The sequence below is a fragment of the Panthera onca genome, chromosome B2 (genome assembly GCF_046562875.1).
Source record: "Panthera onca isolate mPanOnc1 chromosome B2, mPanOnc1 haplotype 2, whole genome shotgun sequence".
Lineage (NCBI taxonomy): Eukaryota > Metazoa > Chordata > Mammalia > Carnivora > Felidae > Panthera > Panthera onca.
Window position 1 is genome coordinate 129,633,285 of NC_138343.1, and position 13,187 is coordinate 129,646,471.

The 13,187-nt window shown below is 39.4% G+C and overlaps 1 protein-coding gene across 8 annotated transcripts in view; it reads left to right on the forward strand.

Moving 5' to 3' along the window:
• The window catches only part of UTRN (utrophin), a 569,571-nt gene that overhangs the window by 303,254 nt on the left and 253,130 nt on the right, over nucleotides 1–13,187 (forward strand). For all 8 annotated transcript variants that reach the window (XM_078447413.2, XM_060614425.3, XM_078447414.2 and 5 more), the window contains 2 exons: nucleotides 7,213–7,427; nucleotides 9,801–9,918. In XM_078447413.2, the coding sequence (XP_078303539.1) occupies nucleotides 7,213–7,427; nucleotides 9,801–9,918 (333 nt within the window). The remainder of the gene's footprint in view (nucleotides 1–7,212; nucleotides 7,428–9,800; nucleotides 9,919–13,187) is intronic.

Here is a 13,187-nt window from a genome sequence, read left to right on the forward strand (position 1 = left end):
CTCCACAGAGGCCGCTGAAGGCCAGGGGAGAACAAGGTGAGGAAATTGAGGAATAGTTTTCTGGAGACGTGCAGTCTTTTCAGGGCATCAGCCACAACCTGCTGTGTTAACATATTCTGGGGTCGTACAATTAGACACTGATCAGGACTGGAAACAGAAAGTTTGAATATTCTTGGAACCAGGTGGGAGATGGGGATTTAGAAGAGTTCTTCATCCCAGTGAAGATCTGCACTGACAAGTGCTGATCACTGAGATTTGGAGAAAGAAGAGTCTGGTCACTGGTTATTTCCTTCTCTCCTTGTCCAGAGTAGAGGGTGGGCTACTGCACAGAGGCCACCCCAGTCACTGCTCATCACTGCCTTGCAGGCTCATTGAAACCATCTCACCCTGCTCTGCCTCTGCCGAGTCACCAGGCAAACCCCCAAGTGTGATTAACCCTAACTTTCCACTTATTCTGTGCCAGCTGTGGTGGTGCTGCTGATTCTCCCCTTCCTCCTCTTCTTCCACTCCCCCCCACCGCTCCCCTCTCCTCTTCCTCCTCTCTCTCTTCCTGCCTTCTTCCCTTCCTTTGTATTCCTCCACCCTGCCTCACACATCCTCCTTCTCTTCCTCCCCCTCCTCCCCGCTCCCCTCCTGTCCTCTGCCCCCGGCCACCTTCTGTTTCTCCTTAGGATTCTGGAAAAGTATGAGTGGTGAGACTTTTAAGAAAACTTATTTGAAATCGCAGGCTTGTTGAGGGCCCAGTTTGTGTTGTGTTCTACTTGTATTTCCCAGTACCTTACACAAGAAATACCTGGGGCCTGGTCGGTCCATTGATTACATTCAAAATACTTGAATTAACATTTGAGTATTGCTGCCTTGCAAATACAAACTCAACCCCATAAGGACGGGAAACAGACTTGATGCATTTTAGGAAAGGGCAATAGGCTATCTTACCTTTTTAAATGTCCTTATGACAAAGGAACAGAGAAAGTTTTAATACACAACATTTTAATACACATTTAGTAGAAGAGCTAATAGCAGAAGTACACCTTCCAGTAAGTGGGCAGTTCATTTTTAATAAGACATTCGTCTCTGGAACAGGTATGAGACCTGAAATTTATTTCAGTGTGTCCCTCTCGTCCTACATGGTGTTTTTTTTTTTAACTCCATTTCTTCTTCTTTTTATTATATTCAAAAAATAAAATTAACCATTTCAATGTGAACAATCCAGTGACATTTGGATTGACATGTGAATGCATTCACAGTATTGTGCAACCACCACCTCTGTCTGGTTCCAAAATACTTCCATCATTCCAAAGTAAAATCTCTTACTCATTTAGCTGTTTCTCCCCATTCCATTCTACCCCCAGGCAGTGGCAACCACCAATCGCTGTGTCTCCATGGATCGTCTATTCTGGGTATTTCTCATAAACGGAATCAGACTGTGTTTCTTTCACTTGGCATGTTGTTTTCGTGGTTCATCCATGCCAGCTTCCCTTGCTGACCATGCTCGTGGGTACTCAGCACTCACAGACAATCCTACTGCACTTTCTTCTGAGCTCCCCTGGCTGCCCATCTCTCCACTCATGACCTCTTCTCATTTTTAAAAGACGAAATACGTTTTGCCCAACAAGATCTTCTTTTTCCCATCAGAGAGAATCCCTATACGTAGGTTTCTCTACATCTGTGCTCACAAACTGTGCGTGCTTCCCACTTCCCTGGAGGATTTATCTCTTTTCTTTCTGAGATCACGTCCTCCCCTTGTGCTTTGCATCACATCTTCTCTTGGCTTTTTACTTACCCTCTTTCTCTCTTCTTTACTGGAGCATTCTCGCTGGCATACGTTTTGATGCATACAGCTCTGGTCAGTGCCTTTTCGCCGACATGTAGTATTCCATGCCCAGATCCACTGCAGTCCTCAGAACCCTCTCCTTTAGTATGCTCACTGGTCCCATGGCTTTAGCCACTTTTTAACTTTGGATAGCCCGGCCAGTGCTTAGGCCAATACACTTGAAGTCACCCTTGACTTTTCTCTGGAGTTAAGATCTAATTATTCAGCAAATTGTCGGTCCCGTGTGTCATCCCCATGTCTCATCCCAACTACTTCCCTGGTCTTGAACACCCTTTCATCTGTTACAGGAATAATCTCCTAACTCACTGTCCTGATTCTCTTCTTGCCTTACTACTCTTCCATAATCTATTCTGCTAGCAGCTAAGTCATGCTTTACAAACATAGGTTTTATTGTGTCCCTCGTGGCTCATAATCTTGTTATATCTTTTGTCATCCATAAATGAGTGCTAAAGTCTTACCTGGTCCAGAAGACCGTGTGTGATCTGCCTGCTGCCCCCCTTTCTAATCGCATTTCTTACCACTTTTCCCTTTGTTTGTTCTATTTCAAACACATTGGTCTGCTTGCTATTGCTAACATGCTGAGAACATTTCCATTTATGGCTCCTGTGCTTGCTGCTTCTTCTTTCCTTCTTCTTCCAATGCCCTTCTTTCAGATATCTGCCTGATTCACACACTCCATTCAGTTCTTTCCTCAAATGCTACCTCAAGCCTTTCCTGACCCTGACCGCCATTTCTCAAATACATCCCATCGCTCTCCCATCTTCTTGCATTAGTGTTACTTCACAACATCTGTCTATTCCACTAGCGGGCAGGCCCCCTGAGGGCAGGACCTTTGTCTCACATATACTCCCATACTCGTAGCATCTAGAACAGTGCTTGCACGTAGTAGGTCCCTCTGAGGTACTTGGTGATTTGAAACGATGGATGAATATTGAGGTTGTTTCAGTGTTTTGAAAGCAACAGTGAGGATTGGGCAGAATGATACGTGAGGTATTCTCTAGGGTATGTCGTGGTAGAATTGCTGGGTCATAGAAGATGAACAACTTCTACTTCACTAGATGTTGTCTAGACAGCCTGTTCCGGTTCGCACTGCCGCCAGCCACGGGAGGGCTCTCATTGTTTTACATGTTACTGCCACTTCAGCATCATATTCTCGGGACTCCTTTACACTTTTAAAAATTATTGAAGACACTCAAAGTGTGAGTTATGTTTATAAATATTTACCTAATTAAAAAAACCCAGAAATTTGAAGCATTACTTATTAATTTGTCTAAAATAACAATAATGAATCTATTATGTTAGCAAAAACAGCATGTTTTTGTAAATATTAATATTATAAACTAATTTTTCCAAGACAAAAACAAATTGAACTAGAGAGTGACATTGCTTTACATTTTTGAAAATCCTTCGTTTCTGGCATCTGAGAGGACATCTGGATTCTCATTGCCACTTCTGCGATTAGTTTGTTGTGGAACCACACGTGATGCATGTAGTCTTGAGTGCAAAACCCCTCTACACTCAGGAAGGAATGAGTGTGAAAAGGCAAATCGCTTATGATAATCCTAATTTGGAAGGGTTTCTGGGCACCCAGAGCTCCCCAGACGTTACGTTGTGAACCTGTGACGGATAGAGATAGGGCATTTCATTTCACTTTGCATTTTTTTCAGTTGCCTGCATGATTGAGCCTTTTTTCATGTTTATTTCTTTCTTGCTTCCTCTTTTGTAGATTGTCTGATTGATACTTTTGGAGTTTAAAGAATTATTTTGGGCGTGCCTGGGTGGCTCAGTCGGTTAAGAGTCCCGACTCTTGATTTTTGGCTCGGGTCATGATCTCACAGTTGGTGCGATAGAGCCTTGTTTGGGGCTCTGCACTGCTTGGGATTCTCTCTCCTCTCTCTGCTTCTCCCCTGCTCCTATGGTGCATGCATGCGTATGCGTGCACTCTTTCTCAAAATAAACTATTTTGGTTACGAATTCCTTGTTTAGAGTGTACATTGCAAATATCCTGTCCCTTAGTCTGTGGCTTTTTTTTTAAATGTTTATTTATTTTTGAGAGACAGAGACACAGAGCATGAGTGGAGGAGGGACAGAGAGAGAGGGAGACACAGAATCCGAAGCAGGCTCCATGCTCTGAGCTGTAAGCATAGAGCCCAACGTGGGGCTCAAACCCACAAACTGTGAGATCATGACCTGAGCTGAAGTCGGATGCTAACTGACTGAGCCACCCAGGTGCCCCTATGGCTTCTAATATTTTTATTAGTGGTGCTATTTTCAGAATTCTTAAACATTAATGGTCTACCAATAGCTTCCCCTTTTTGTGTGTTTTTACAGCATTTTTAGTACTCTAAAATCGGAAAGCTTCTTTTTTTTATATTTTCAACTGACGGTTGTACAGTTTTGATTTTCATATTCAGGTTCTTAATCCACCAAGAACTAATTTCCCCAAGGTGCATGTGAGGTCAAATTCTGTCCCATCATCTCTTCGCTCCAGCCATGGGTGTCCACTCTTGCCAGCATAGCATCATTTATTGGCCGGTAAATTCCTCCTCACTGATCTTTAATGCAGTCTCTGTCAAGGTCAGGTTTCTCTGCCACCTATGCATGTGGCTCATCTCTTCCAGTGGTCTCTTTGGATGTCTGGGCCCATAAAATACTGAGTTAATCATTAATTATTAGCTAAGTGATACAACTAAATATCTGGTAGGGCATAACCCCCCACCTGTTTTGACTGTGGTCCTTTTCTTTTTTTATTTCTTTTCTTTTTTTTATTAAAAATTTTTTTAATGTTTATCTTTGAAGGAAAGAGAGACAGAGCGTGAGTGGGGGAGGGGCAGAGAGAGAGGGAGACACAGAATCTGAAACAGACTCCAGGCCCTGAGCTGTCAACACAGAGCCTGACAGGAGGCTCGAACCCACAAAGTGCGAGATCATGACCTGAGCTGAAGTTGGTCGCCCAACTGGCTGAGCCACCCAGGCACCCCAACTGTGGTCCTTTTCTATATTGATATGAAAATCAGATTGTGAATATATGATTTTGCCAAGTTAACACGTAGACTTGTTGGGATTTTTATGAGAATTGTGCTTAATGTATAGATTGACTATGTTTTTTTTAGAGAAAAAAATTTAAGCCTCATCTAATATACCGTATGCTAAAGTGGATTTCAGATGGAGCTAATAGTTAATTCTTTTATCAACACTAAAGAAAAGTAATAACCAACCTCTCTTTATTAAAACAAATCTCTCTTTATTAAAAACAAAGCAAGACGGGACGCCTGGGTGGCTCAGTCGGTTGAGCATCCGACTTCGGCTCAGGTCATGATCTCGCAGTTTGTGAGTTCGAACCCCTCATCGGGCTCTGTGCTGACAGCTTGGAGCCTGGAGCCTGCTTTGGATTCTGTGTCTCCCTCTGTCTGCCCCTTCCCCGCTCATGGTCTGACTGTCTCTGTCTCTCAAAAATGAATAAACATTAAAAAAAAAAATTAAAAACAAAGCAACACAAAAACAGAAAAGCAAACAAAAAATAGAGAAAATATTTATCAAATCTTTGGAAAAGACAAGAGTGTAACTGTAAACGTTCTGGGAAAACAATCCCCCAAGACAAATTTATGGACTTGATAAAAAAAAATTGAATCCTGAAGTAGAAACATTGCTTTCAGCGACATGGCAAATGTTCATCTTTCCTATAAAAAGAATTCATCTAAACTGATAAGGAAGCAGATAAAGAACACAGTTATAAATTATCCCATATTTTAGTAAACATAAAAAAATATTTGCATTCATTGACAGTCAAAGAAGCATTAAATGAAGACAATGGTGAAAGATGTATTTATCCATTGAAATAGGATATTATTGGTGTGGACGTAGGATTTTTGTCAGTTCCATACACTGCTGCTAGAAGTCTAAATTTCTAACCCTTTTTTTTTATGTTTATTCATTTTTGAGAGAGACAGAGTGCAAGCCGGGGAGGGACAGAGAGAGAGGGAGACACAGAATCCAAAGCAGGTTCCAGGCTCTGAGCTGTCAGCACAGAATATGATGTAGGGCTTGTACTCACGAATTGTGAGATCATGACTTGAGCTGAACTCGGACGCTTAACCAACTGAGCCACCCAGGTGCCCCTAAATTTCTAACTTTTAAGCAAAACAATTTGGCAATAAGTCTTAGATACATTAAACTTTTTCCTATTTTCTGATCCCGTAATTCTACTTTGGGAAATTTATACTAAGGTGGTAATCAAAAATGTGCAAAAATACATAAAAAGATAACCCTTGCAAGTTCTTTTTTAAAGTAAAATTTCAGGAGCAATTGAAGTATCCAGCTGCAGAAGGGTTAACTAAAAGTTAGTGAATATATTCTGTGTAGATAGTGAATATATATACTAAGTACATAGTGTTGTACTTAGTATATATATTTTCTCTTATATACATATATACATTCATAAGAATATATACTTATGTAGATCAGTACATGAGTAAGTAGTCATGATGAGTTTGTAGCTGGGGCCCAGAGGTGCTTGCACCTGGTTCTGGTGGTCCCAGACAGACCAGGTTTGGCCACTTGCAACTGACAGAATCCAAAGGCAGAGAGAGGAGTGGTGGAGAAAAAAGAAAGGAATTTCTTTCAGTAAGGCCAATACCGGGAAGACAGCGGACTAGTATCTCGAAGAGTTTCCAAAGTACTGAAAATACTTCTAGGTTTCTGTAAGGAAAAGGTGGGACAAGGGTCAGTGATTATGTGCAGGTGGGCGGTGAAGGTCAGGCCCATCATTGTCCTAGAGTCCATCACATGGGGTCTTGCTGGCTCAGGGCATTCCTTGTTGCTTGAGGGGTACTTTCGGTTCCCATCTTGGGATGCTTTGCCTGCAGGGTCTTTTGCCTGAGTTCAGAGATAAGCTGGAAAGAAGAACTTAATCAATTAGAAAGTTTGAAGTGAAAAGGGAAGTACTCAAAGACTTCTTTCAATTTTATTAAGAATGACTAATACTCATAAAGTTAATTGGAAAAGAATAGAAAATTAGAATAAATTGACTTTACAAATTAAGGCAAACATCTTGGCAAAATAAAGTAGCGGTCCTAATTTTCCTATAGTTGATTTACTTTTTATTTTATTTTCTCTTGGTGTCAGCGTGAGTTCCTTCTAACTTACTGCTGCTCTAGACTATTGTGGGACAGTTTAATTGGCTTTATGGCTACCACGGACATATGGATTCGACAGGAAATATCACTGTCATTTTTAGGATGAAAAAATAAAAACGTCTTACAATTTTTTTTTTACTTAAACTAAATTTTATGTAAACACACACACAAATCACCACTAGGCCACCACAGTCAGAATCTCCTGTTGATGTATTAATACTTTGCCACATTTTTAAATTTCAGCTCATCCTAATGTCCAAAAGGTGGTGCTAGAATCATCTGCGTCCGATATTCCTGTTCTGTCTCCTCGTACTTCGGAAATTTCAATTCCTGCTGATCTGGATAAAACCATAACAGAACTAGCTGACTGGCTGGTCCTGATCGACCAAATGTTGAAATCCAACATTGTCACTGTCGGGGATGTAGAAGAGATCAATAAGACAGTTTCCCGAATGAAAGTAAGTACATAATGTAAAGGCTTGTCATGGAAATACCACACACAGAAGCAGACAAGATCTGTTTGGAGCTCCTTTGTTTGTCCTAAACCCTGGGAGAAAGAGCTTTAAAAAACTCTCTATCTGTCAAACAGCCATGCTGTTTGGCTAGCTCCAAAGAGAAAATCGTTTCTTGCATTTTTAGTGTTTTTGTAAGATGAGGTTTACCAACTTGAAGTGTAGACTCAGTGTATTTTACTTGTATTTAAATTTTTTTTTTAGTATTTATTTTGAAAGGGAGAGACAGAGAGAGAGAGTGCACATGTACTCATGGAAGCATGTGGGGAAAGGGCAGAGAGAGAGAGAGAGAGAGGAAGAGAGAGAATTCCAAGCAGGTTCTGCACTGTCAGTCCAGAGCCCCATGTGGGGCTCAATCTCACAAACTGTGAGATCATAATCTGAGCCAAAATCAAGAGTTGGACGCTTAACTGACTGAGCCACCCAGCCACGCCTAGACTCAGTGTATTTTAAAACCTAAAACTGATACCTTAAAGGGAGACACATCAATACAAATGTAAACTAGTGTTAGATTTAATGCCTACTGTGATGTAGGATATTTTCCTAAAGCCCCTTTTTACTTTATATTTTGTAATGAGCTTCTGTGTTTAATTGCTGACTTCAGAAGTGAGAATCTCATGCCTAGAAATTTGTTACCATGCATACACCATCTAACATAAATTTTCAGTATTCATAGTGTGCTAGTTTCTGGGCTGTGTGTTATATAGGGATACTGAAAAGGACATACCAGGTAGAAATTGGCAATGTACCATAAAATAATAACAATAGCTATTGCTAACTTTTATTAGGTGCTTAAAATGTGCTGGGCAGTTTAGGAAGTATTTCACATGTATCGTCTCCTTCACTTTTTTAACAGTCTTTTGAGGTGGGTATTGATTTTATCCCCAGACTACAAATATGTCCAAAGTGAGGCGGAGGCACTGGGTACACGTAAGTAGAGACGTTGCTCCAGCAAGGCAGAATCTGATAGAAGCCATAGCATAGCTATAAGCCACCTGTTAGGGGAGCCAGGATGAGGAAGGAGATTACTTCACAATGGTGGAAAGCGTACTGTGTGGGATTTTGACATCTGGAGATAAAGTAAATGGCATTCCTGATACAGGGAACAGAGTGAATAAGGACATGAGGTAGGGGAGCGTGAGGGACATTGGGTCAACATTGGTGCAGGAAAGAAGTGTAGTGGGTGGTCAGATAGCAAAGGCAGGTTCAAGTTCACTTCCTAGACCGTGCAAAGCCCGTTGGGTTTTTAGTCTGTGAGCAGTTCTTTTTACCCCTTTTCTTTTTCTTTTTTAATTGTGGCTGAGGACTGATGATAATAGAGTGCTGCTTTGGTAAGAAGACTGGGATGCTTCTTAGTGCTTAGGATAAATTGGAGGCAAGAGATACTTAAAGCAAGCACAAGAGCCCTTTCCGAGTGGCTAAGATGATGCTATTGCAATTAACGGAAATAAGGAATAGAAGAAATGGAACGTGGATGAGGGTTTGATTGATTTAGTTTCAGATATGTTGTGTTGAGAGGTTCTTAGGCCAATTAGAAGGAAATAATCAGCATTCATTGAAATGTTTCTCTGGGATTCAGGATTAGAAGTTGTGAATAATCCATTTCAAGATAATATTTGACACTATCAGGCTAATTGAAATCTGACAAATTAGTGAATTTATAAAGAGGAAGAGCTGGGAGAGAATCTTTGCCACACTATTTGTACTTACTGGAAATTGTGTTTTCTAATCTTTATGGCTTTTTATTAGTTCTATGTTGGGAACACTATATTCCTCATATTTTAAACCTTTTGCCCCTATTTATCAGTACTGAGATAAATCCCCTGCAGCAGCATTTTTCACGTCTGCATGCATTTAATTCGCAGTTATCCCAATAGCCTTTTTTTACTGTCTCACCCCAGCCCTGCAGGTGACATTAGTTTATATTCATATCTGATGTAGGACAGATATACAGGGTATCATCAGCAGAAGTCCCTGCTAATGTTTTCAGACCATATTTTTTTCGTAGGGATTTTCTTCACTGAATCTGCTCAGACTTCGTATAGCTGAGCTGTACGATTTTTATTATTTCTTTTTGTGAAAACTACAACACAGACAGAGAGTTAAGTGCTTTGCCAAGCGACCTAGATGATAAGTGGCAGAGCTGAGATTTAAACCCAGGACCCTTGCCTTCTAGCCTCTCTTTCTCTGCTAGACTGCTGATGCCTCGCTGTAGGAGGAAAACGACAATTCTGATGTCAGCACGCTGGTTTTGCTTTGTTAGTAGTACTCTTATGGTACGGCTTATGACCTATCTTAATGATCATGTGTTCTTAACAGATCACGAAGGCTGACTTAGAGCAACGCCATCCTCAGCTTGATTGTGTTTTTACATTGGCACAGAATTTGAAAAATAAAGCTTCTAGTTCAGATGTGAGAACAGCAATCACAGAAAAATGTAAGTTTTTTTTTAAATGATATATTACCCACTTTCCCTGAAAATGGTAACACACACACATACACATTTTCATAGATTATTTACCCAGAAATTAATATTATTTGATATTTGATAGTATCTATTAATAATTATAGTTTTGCTTCCATTTTTATTTTTTGTGAACATTATTATGATTCCCTTATGAATTCCTTAAAATGTTAACCTCATTAATGTTCTAAAAATTTATTTCTTAATGTTTATTTATTTTGAGAGAGAGAGAGAGAGAGAGAGAGAGAGAGAGCAGAGGAGGGGCAGAGAGAGAGGGAGAGAGAGGATCGCAAGCGGGCTTTGTGCTGTCAGTGCAGAGCCCATGTGGGGCTCAAACTCATGAAGCGTGAGATCATGACCTGAGCCGAAATCAAGAGTCAGACACTTAACCGACCGAGCCGCCCAGGCACCCCTAACCTTATTACTTTTAATTACTGGCACATTGGATTTTGTTCCTTTTAAGTTAGGATTTCTTTTAAAGGAATCAAAAAAGAAAAGTTAGAGAAAACCATCAGAATGCAAAACCATGCTTTCATTATAATTTATTTAGTAAAACCAGATCTTGCTTTGTCTATTTAACTCCTGTTCTTCAAATTCATTCCAAAAAGAATTTATTGAGCAACTACCATGTACCTGTGGGCCGGATACTAATTTGGGAATAATTTAGTTAAAAGCAAAATAAAACAAAACAAAAAATAAACATACAAACACCACAGCAAAGATCCCTGTTTCATTTGCTTTCTGGCTTAAAATAAGCATCTGTGAAATCTGTAGACATATAAAACAGTCTAAATTCTCAAGAATGTCATGTAGGGATAGTCACTGTCTGCTTTCATCATCCCCTCTCCCATACCGCCTTCCACCCACTGTAACTATTCCATATTGTAGATATTCTTTAAAACATCCTGGAAGTTCCTAGTCTCCTTGCCTTTATTCACATTATTATTATTTTTTTTCCTCTCGGCCTTTTCTTCCCCAGTGAAATTCTATGCAGCAGCTAAAATGTCACCCCCTATGTGATGTCTTCCCTACCCTCTAGTAGTCCCTGGAGAACTGTATTTTCTATCTTTAGTTTCTGCTGTGGCCTTTTGCCTGATAATGTCCTTGTAGATCTCACAATTATTTTAATTCTCTCTCCTTTCCATAGACAGTAAATATTCATCTTTCTGGCCCTGGGCCTCCTACAGTGTTCAATACAAAGTAAGGACTTCATAAATATTTGGGGCAGAACATAAACTGAAAGTTACTTTATTACCTTGTCTAATATTTTCTGAGGCAAAGCAAGTCAACGCTTCCTCCCATGAAAAGTGTGTTTTGATTTCAAAATAAACGTGGCTGCAGCAACATTATTAGAACAGAGGAGTTAGCAGAGAACTTTGTCACAGTGTTGGTTTATTTTTACTGCATAAGCCATTTTCTTTCTTTCTCCATTTTTTTTTTTTTCCCAATTGATGGATTGCTCGGGTCTCTGTTGAAACTCTGGAGTGATCTCGTTTCCTATCACGTGGCAGGAGAGCTTCTCTGCCTCAGTGACCCCAAACTATTTACAAAGTCTTCTCCATTTTGCTTTATCCACATCTTATGTTTTCCCCACCCCCTCCTATTTGTCCACTGTTTCTTTTAAGGTTGTTTGACAAGACTTTTCTCTTTCTGAGTAGCTTCCCTTTCTAATTTAACTCCCTCTCTTTGTTTTTTTCTCCTTTTTTTTATTTGCATAGAGCCTACATGATCTTTGTCATTATTCATTCTATGGGGAAAAAAAAGCTCAGTAGGAGTGTACTGCCTATAATAACCTGCTTTTAACACTTATTCACAAAGAATAGAACAATTTGCTTAATGATAAACCTGTGATATTTGCTGTCACTTGATGTCTTTCATGTTATTTGTTCACTGTTAAAGGATTCTATTAGTAATAGAGTTGATCATAAGTACTTTATGTAACTTTTTAACTGACAAGTAGAACATTATGATGAATTTGTTCTCTCTTGAAGTAAAAAACTTAGGCAATTTATTTAAACTGTTACAGAAGACAGCTTAAAACAGATAATTTCATTGAACAATTTTTAGAAATTATTAAACGTAAGTATAATTTCCAGTTTTCTGAGCACTATTAAAAATGATAGCTCTTATGGCTTGCTGTAACCCTGTTATCCCAAGAAATTTTACCAGAAGGTCCCATTATGCCTTAACTGCAATATTATTTTGTGGTTAAGCTCTTGTAGGCCTGGTATTTAACCAGAGTGCTCTGCACTCTGTGTGACATCCAAAGCATCTTCTAGACATTTTTGATGTCCTACCTACTTACGATCAATGGGTTGTTGAAGTTATTCGAAGCTACTGTTTACTAGTGCCTCAGTTCAAGGTCATGAACTACCCATAAAGTAATTCATCAAAAGTTTGTTTCATTAGATCTCTCTTTCCTTAGTCCCTTGTTAAAAATGAGAAGAGGAGAGAGGGTAGGGGAGAAAAAGGGTGGAGAACAGACAGAGGAGAAAAAGAAATAGAAAGAGATATTAAAAAAGAAAGAGGACAAGATCTAGTGTCAATTTTTTTATGGTAAAGAGCTACTGGGGACATAGAACTTGAATCTAATTTGCTCTTGGTGTTTTTCTTGAACATATAAAAATACTTTCTTTCATGCTACAGTAAAACAAATATGAAAAGTATTCTTAAATAGATTATTTCCTTTCAAAATCCTGACAGCCTTAGAGCATCTCCTTTGAAGATGACAAGTGACTACATCTGTGTCTTACAGTTCTGTCATAGAGTATTGTTAAACTCTACCTTTATTAAACCAGATTCTGTGAATATAAATTAGATAGGAATTTACTTTCTTTATAATTTTTGGTTTATCCATTTAAAATAGTTGTTATTTTTATTGTGAGCTATTTCAGTGCATTAAAAATAGAATTTATTTATTTTATTTTTAAACAAAATTTTTTAATGTTTTTATTTATTCTTTTTTTATTTAAAAAAATTTTTTTTAATGTTTATTTATTTTTGAGACAGAAACAGAGCATGAATGGGGGGAGGGCCAGAGAGAGAGGGAGACACAGAATCAGAAGCAGGCTCCAGGTTCTGAGCTGTCAGCACAGAGCCCGATGCGGGGCTTGAACTCATGGACCGCAAGATCACGACCTGAGCCAAAGTCGGACGCTTAACCGACTGAGCCACCCAGGCACCTCTGTTTTTATTTATTCTTGAGAGAGAGAGAGAGAGAGAGAGAGAGAGAGAGACAGAGC